This window comes from Ostrinia nubilalis, chromosome 2 (assembly GCF_963855985.1).
Source record: "Ostrinia nubilalis chromosome 2, ilOstNubi1.1, whole genome shotgun sequence".
NCBI classification, from domain to species: domain Eukaryota; kingdom Metazoa; phylum Arthropoda; class Insecta; order Lepidoptera; family Crambidae; genus Ostrinia; species Ostrinia nubilalis.
The window spans coordinates 15,992,205-15,999,214 of record NC_087089.1 but is presented as its reverse complement, the minus strand read 5'-3'; the positions used below and the strand labels follow the sequence as shown (position 1 = coordinate 15,999,214).

Below are 7,010 nucleotides of genomic sequence, written 5' to 3'. Positions count from 1 at the left end.
CACCGCCAGGAAGCCTCGCGTCTCCTCGCTGCGGCCTGCGCGCCACGCGACAGTGGGCCCTATGTCTGGGCAGGAAGGCTCACCGCCAGGAAGCCTCGCATCTCCTCGCTGCGGCCCGCGCGCCACGCGATAGTGGGCCCTATGTCCGGGCAGTAAGGCTCACCGCAAGAAAGCCGCCGCCTGCCCTGCTACGCGCCACGTAAGCGGGATGCAGCACCCAGCGGCCCGCGGCTATGGATCCGAGCATCTTCTCGCTGCGGCCCGGCGCGGCGCACAGCAAATGCGTCGCCTCCGGATCAAGTTCTGTGCCTTCGCACACTTCACCGCCAAGGTATTGGATCATTTCTATTATCTCTTCGCGGTTCTGTAATCATAAATAACAATGGGTCAATCTCTTAACAATTTGCTGTCAAAGTATAATGGTGCGACCACACTAGGGCGCACGAGCTCGCGTGGCACGCTGGTCATCTTGCTCACCCTGCTCTTGAGTGAGCAGGATGTCGAATGTGCCGCGCGAGCCCAGTGTGGACGCACCATTACGATGAGACAACGTAGTCTTAGATCGATGTCTACCGAGCGGAGTCACGAGATCACGATTAAACTCGTGACTCTATGCTATCAATATGCTCTATAATAACTTGCACAGGTAGAGCAAGCGTTTTTGGGTTGCAAGCGGTTGAGGGAGCATGGTCCCTACCCTACCTCAACTTAAGGCTTGGTATTTCTGCTAAAGTAGGTATTTCGCGCTGTCAAAATCTGCGCGCGCAATTCTTCGCCGAAGACAGCGCGCCAAAGAGCTCTCGCGGCTACACAGTATAGAAATACGCAGTTTAGAAAATATACGCAGTTGGTTAGTTTAGGTTGACTTCCTTCCGTTCAAGCGTCACACTTTCTAATACAAATCACAGTAGCGGCGTAAGGGGGGGGGCGGTGGGGGCGGTCCGCCCCGGGTGCCAAGCATCAGGGGGTGACACAAGTCGCGCAGATTAGTACTCACTGGCAAATCTGCGGTCTATGTCATGATACGCGGGGGGGGGGGGGGGGGTACGATTGTCTTTCAATCTTCGAATCGGTAGGTAACTCCAAAATCCTGGGGGGTATCAGGGGGTGTCTTAGGACTTATGACGGGGGGACGGGGGGGTGATCGCCCCGGGTACCAACCCATGCTACGCCGCCACTGACAAATCATATCCAAGTGATACAAATTAAAACAACTTTCAAAATTTTTGGGAATATATTTTAGAATCGAATAAATATAGAATATAACTGCCAAAGTAAACACGGTTCAAAGAGGCGTGGCGTCACCCGACCTTCCGAAAGTTCCGCGCCGGCTAAAAGAATTTCAAGATTACGTCACCCGACCTATCGGTAGATCCTCGGGAGCTTGAGCGATTGGAAAAACATTTTATGATCAGTTACTCGTAGTAGCGATTATTTAGAGCTTGGATAATAAATTATAGTTGTTGCAATTCACAAAGCTTTGCATGTGGTTAATTACATTAATCAGTACACGCATCAATTTTGTTCAGTCTTTTTGTTTATTAATAAATAAAAATATCATACTAAAATTGCATACATATTTGTTTGTATTGGTCTGGGTATAATTTGTGTATAACGTATGTACGGGGCTCTGTATCGAAAATCACTATGAGCAATAAGCATCACACACGGTTACCTGGAGTGCATCACCGCAGCAAAATTTTTATAAAATTAAATGTTGTGCTTTAGAGAGTCGAGAGTATAGCAGATAATTAGTCCATCGTGAGCAGAAATTTGTCCACTAATAGCAAAATTCGTTCAAATTATAGTTTTAAAGTTATTAGGAAAAAACAGATTTTGCTGGGGTAACGTTTCAAACATTACCCTGGCAATTTTTTTTTTTAAAGTCGTTCTATCCCGAAACCAAATACATGGATAGATAGCTCTTGTTGCGTAGTAATTTGTCCACGAATAGCAAAATTTGTTCGTGTTCCGGTTCTCAAGTTATTTAGAATTTTGCTGGGGTAATGTTTTGTGATGTCCCAGATCTCGTAAATGGCTCAACGCAGAAGTTTGAAAAAAATATCAATGATAGACCTTGATATGTCCAAATTAGTTCAAACATTAGTCATTGATTTGAATGATAAACACCAGTGTAATTAAAAGATTTCGAAAATCAGATAAAACGGATTTGTGAGTAAACCAGTACTCTTACAATCGAATAAAAAGGTGTAGCATGTACCCTTGATACACCTTTATAACCACAGTAAATATAAATGATGTGGCTTTGCGCAAAAGAGAGATTTCAAGAAATCTAATTTATTTTACAGTCTTACTTTCGTGGCCGAATACGCGATTCCCTTATAACAAGGGAACATGGCATACAATGGACAAATTAAAATGTTCCTTGAATAAGCTATCCTGTTAATTTCAGCTTTATATTACGACTTATAAGAAAGTTATCGAACTGCAAAAAAATATCAGGATTTCTTCTATAAGCCGACCAAATTATAAAGGTTACAAAAAAGCGACCGTTCCATACATAAGGCTTGCCATCTTAAATGAACGGTATAATATCGAGGTTTCGTCAGTACAGTTGCGAACAAAGGTGTTTGTGTAGTGTAGTTGAGTTGAGAGGTCAGATTATTGAAATAATAAAACGAACATTTTATTTTTTAAATACATTTTAAAAATAATTTACATTACAGATAACAATGAGAGGATGACATTGCAAGGTGGTGCCAGTCCAGTCTTAAATCCGTTGATATATGCTGCATCTGCCATGTTTTTGGCTAAAAGATTCTTCTATCTTGCAGTTTAGACTTTTATTACAGACCTCAAGACAGTATTTTTGGAAAACTTTTAATCATGGTGGAGGAAGGGACGCTCTAGAGACTCAAGTCTAGAAGGAGTCACATGAACTCCAAGTTTTAAATCCGTTGACATCTGCTGCATCTGCCATCTTTTTGGCTAGAAGATTCTTCTACCTTGCAGCTTAGACCTTTAGCTACAGACCTTAGACAGTATTTTTGAAACATTCTTACGCATGGTGGAGGAAGGGACGCTCTAGAGACTCAAATCTACAAGGAGTCATATGAACTCCAGTTTTAAATCTGTTGACATCTGCTGCATCTGCCATCTTTTTGGCTAGAAGATTCTTCTACCTTGCAGCTTAGACCTTTAGCTACAGACCTTAGACAGTATTTTTGAAACATTCTTACGCATGGTGGAGGAAGGGACGCTCTAGAGACTCAAATCTACAAGGAGTCATATGAACTCCAGTTTTAAATCTGTTGACATCTGCTGCATCTGCCATCTTTTTGGCTAGAAGATTCTTCTATCTTACAGCTTAGACCTTTAGCTACAGACCTTAGACAGTATTTTTTATTATTTATTTGTGTCAGTGTGCTCTTCTAAAGAGTGTAAGACGATTGTATGTAGGTACTATTAAAATGTAATTTTAACTCATTGGTTTTGTCTCATATTTGAGGAATTTATTATGTATCATGAGTAGAGTCTTCGTTTAAAAGGATGCGAACGATTTAAATTTCAATAGGTAGACAAAATTGATAATTTTTAATTATCAAAAATTTAAGCTTTCTCCAGTAACACTGATATTATTATACTGTGACTCATCAAAGTCATCATTGTGAAAAATATTGACAAATCGCGAACTGTCACGGCCAAAAAACTGACACGCGTCCGTCCTCCGTAAGCGCCACCGCGCGACTGATTGAGATTGTCCAAGCCGTCATGGACGATTTTTTCCACATTTTTTAACATAGTAACTAAATAAGACGCAATATAAAAATTTCATCCGTTAAAAGCCCTCAAGTTATTTCTGAACTTTAGTTTAGTAAAAGATTTAGAATCTCAAATCGCTTATTTAAAAAATAAAACCATAAATAGAAAACGAATAGAGGTAACTTTGGGAATTTATTCTATCGAGTCAACTTCATCAAATCGTGTTTCCATCCGTTAATAGCCCTAGAAAATATCCTCAACTATGCCCAATAAAAATCTTAGCCTTTAATTTTACTGTTTAGTACCTCAAAAATGAAAAATGAAAACCTCATTTTCGCCATTTTCTCTGCTACCCGGCCTTAAAGATTATGTAGACTTGAAACGATCTAAATCTAATGGGAATTTAATAAAAGTAAATATTAATAACTTACATCAACATTCGAAGACAGCATGAACCGCTTGGTGGCTTGCGTCTGTACCGGCGCGTCCTGTACATTGTTGGCGGGCGTTGTGTCGTCCCATCCCACTGTATTGGGCTGCGATTCGGGGCCTGTCTCGACCTCAATCGGTGGTGGAACTATAAATTAAATTATTAATCTTTAACACTCTTTGGTTTGCTAATTAAATAAGATGAGACTTGCTGTAAGATATTTAAAAACACAAAGAATGTCCCAAAATGCGTACACTAGCTAGCTCAGGAGTTCCCTAACTTATTTGAGACGCGCCCCCTTTCGACCATACAAAAAATCAACAAACTCTTATGAATACGGAATCACCTAATAAATACATAATATAGTTATTTATTACCTGGTACAGGAAAAGAGTCTCTAGTGCGTCTTGCCTTCTGCGAACTCAAGCGGCTGCTAAGCGCTGCATTGAGCCTGTTTAGCTGAGCGTCCACCGCTGCAGGCAAAGTGCTTGAAGCGCTTGAAGTTGAGTTCTTAGAACTGTCTTCATCTTCGTGAACGTGACTGCTTATACTGCCAGCACTCTGTGGGAAAAAGTTTGTGATTTTTCGTCAATAGTGGACCAGTCACAAATAATTCGTTGATGAACTAAAGCCCGTTCTGTGGATGGGTAGCTTGGGGTAATTGGACAAAATTCTACGTGCTCGCAGACCAGACTATACTATTATGTAAGAAGGAGTCAATTAGCCTAGTATAATTTTTTTAGACTTACTTGATCTGCCGATAATTTTGGCATTTTAGCGGGTGGAGTATCTGCTTGTTCCTAAAAAAGGAAAAATAAATTATGAATTTTCATATTTGCATTGACTTTAATTAAACAGTCGGTTGTGATATATGTCTATAATCACCTGTAATTGTAATTTTCTCGGAGCCGCGTGATGTTCCGAAGGGGGTGTGGCTACGTCGCCATTGAATTGAGCGAGGAATCTGTTGCGGATTTCTGATAGTGGCTGTAAAAATTTTTATGTTAATATGAATTAAAGTTAAACTACTTTCAGTATGAGAAAGTCGATTGAAATATACTTTCACTTTTGTTGGACGATATTAAAAAATTTTGGTTATTCAAATCGATTAACCAAAATCGAATTAAGATAGGGAAAGTAGCCAACGTATTGTAAAATGTTTGATCACTTAGGGCAGTGGTTCTTAACCGGTGGTCCGCGGACCCCTGGTGGTCCCTGGAGGCATTCCAAGTGGTACACGAAGACATCATAATAAACAAGTGACGTGACGTGATGAGTCGAGTCAACACAACGCAAACGGCGCACAGTGGGCGAGAAATCGACCTCCCCTTTCATAGGATTTTGAAACAAAAAGTGGTCCCTGACAAGATAGAAATTAGGTAAAATGGTCCCTCGTGACTTAAAGGTTAAGAACTTAGGACTTAGGGTGAACGATCTACTTGACGCTGACTGTACTTCAGTTATTCATTCGATTGTATACGTAACACTTTGTATAATTGCGAACTATGTCAACGATACGATAAAAGGGAATTTTAGCTTATATTGATGCGAGGGTTAACTGATAAACTACCTTTAAAACAACTTACTAAAACAACATTACAACATTCTTACTCACCGTATGCCTTTCCTTGGACAGCTGTGGTTCCTTAGAAGGTAGGTCTTGCACGACTTGCCACAATCGTTTCCTTGCCTCTGGAGAAAGTCGGCCTGAGCCCGGCCTTAGGGCTGCCCCGAATGCACTGTCGGGAGTGTCTGGATTGCGATTCACTGTGGAAATTATAATAAATCTTCAAAAACTTCTTGATCATCATATTTTGGACCTAATAGTTTTGTCTTAGGGATCAAAAGGGTCCTGTGGTTGAACTAGTTTTTGTTCATTGAAGACAGAAGATGCAGATTTATGTAAGTACAAAGATTATTCGAAAATATCACCAGATCCCTCATTTTTGAAGGTCGAGGTAATTTAATAAACATTTCTAGAAGTAAAATACTTTTCCTTATACTTATCGACATTTATCTACGAGTCTATAGATTTATAGTGTAAAAATAGCATATTTTCAACTTTTGCGGCTTAACCAGGGTTCTGTCATACTTTCTATAAATGAATCTAGCAGTTATGTGATCTTTGTGTGAACCACAGTGTTAGTGGCTTAGTGGCTACCTCTGATGTCAATAAAAATTAAGAATTACAGGTCTCAATGCGATTCTCAATTTTAATTGTAACGGTTTAAAAGCTCCTCTGTCAATATATCGTATACTCACGTAGGTCTTTAGGCGTGCGTATTGGGTCGGAAGGCATCTCGCCTCGCTTCACGGCTTGCAGCCGCCGCCTCGTCGTTGGACTGAGACCGACCAGATTGGGGGTGGATAGGGCATCGTCTAAAGGCGGCGTTCTGATTTCACCATCTAAAAAACATTAAGTAACTTAGAAATTCTGATGTATTGAGTCAGATTAGACGGGTTTGACGCAGACCGTCCCATTCGCATTTCGTCACGAATTCTAAAATGATCGTTCATTCTGTTCCATACGCAAAATGGTCACACTCAGATAAAAATTGTCTAATATTTTCAACCTACAAGTTGAACTATAGTGCCCATTTTGAGAATGGGACGGTCTGCATCAAACCCGTTTAGACTTTCAGTAAAATATAAATACTTGCCTTGTCTAGCATCATCTTTCAAAGCTTGAATCCTCTTGGGCGTTTCTTGAGAGTCGCCGCCTAAAAGTCCTTGGCGAGCCATCGCTATGTATCGTGATGCGGGAGACATATCGTCGACATCTAAATAACAATTAAATAAATTAGTAAAATAAATATTGCATAGAACACGGCAAAGCATAGTAAGATTAGTAAGCTTC

The 7,010-nt window shown here is 40.5% G+C and overlaps 1 protein-coding gene across 1 annotated transcript; it reads right to left on the bottom strand.

Annotated features, from left to right (window-relative positions):
* Window positions 1-6,933, bottom strand: LOC135087021 (DNA topoisomerase 2-binding protein 1-like). The gene is made up of 8 exons (XM_063981876.1): window positions 6,814-6,933; window positions 6,416-6,559; window positions 5,769-5,920; window positions 5,039-5,140; window positions 4,903-4,953; window positions 4,531-4,714; window positions 4,155-4,300; window positions 1-364 (listed from the first exon to the last, which is right to left on the bottom strand). Exons 1-8 carry the CDS (start codon window positions 6,920-6,922, stop codon window positions 140-142), a joined length of 1,113 nt encoding a protein of 370 aa, XP_063837946.1. The 5' UTR covers window positions 6,923-6,933; the 3' UTR covers window positions 1-139.
* Window positions 6,934-7,010: the final 77 nt, after the last annotated feature.

What these genes read in the sequence shown, in the direction of transcription:
- LOC135087021 (XM_063981876.1), bottom strand. Translation starts at nt 6,922, where the DNA reads ATGTCTCCCGCATCACGATACATAGCGATGGCTCGCCAAGGACTTTTA. An exon ending in TGTCCAAGGAAAGGCATACG is followed by an intron (nt 5,141 to 5,768) that starts GTGAGTAAGAAT and finishes AAATTTTTACAG; the next exon opens with CCACTATCAGAAATCCGCAA. An exon ending in AGACTCTTTTCCTGTACCAG is followed by an intron (nt 4,301 to 4,530) that starts GTAATAAATAAC and finishes TTTAATTTATAG; the next exon opens with TTCCACCACCGATTGAGGTC.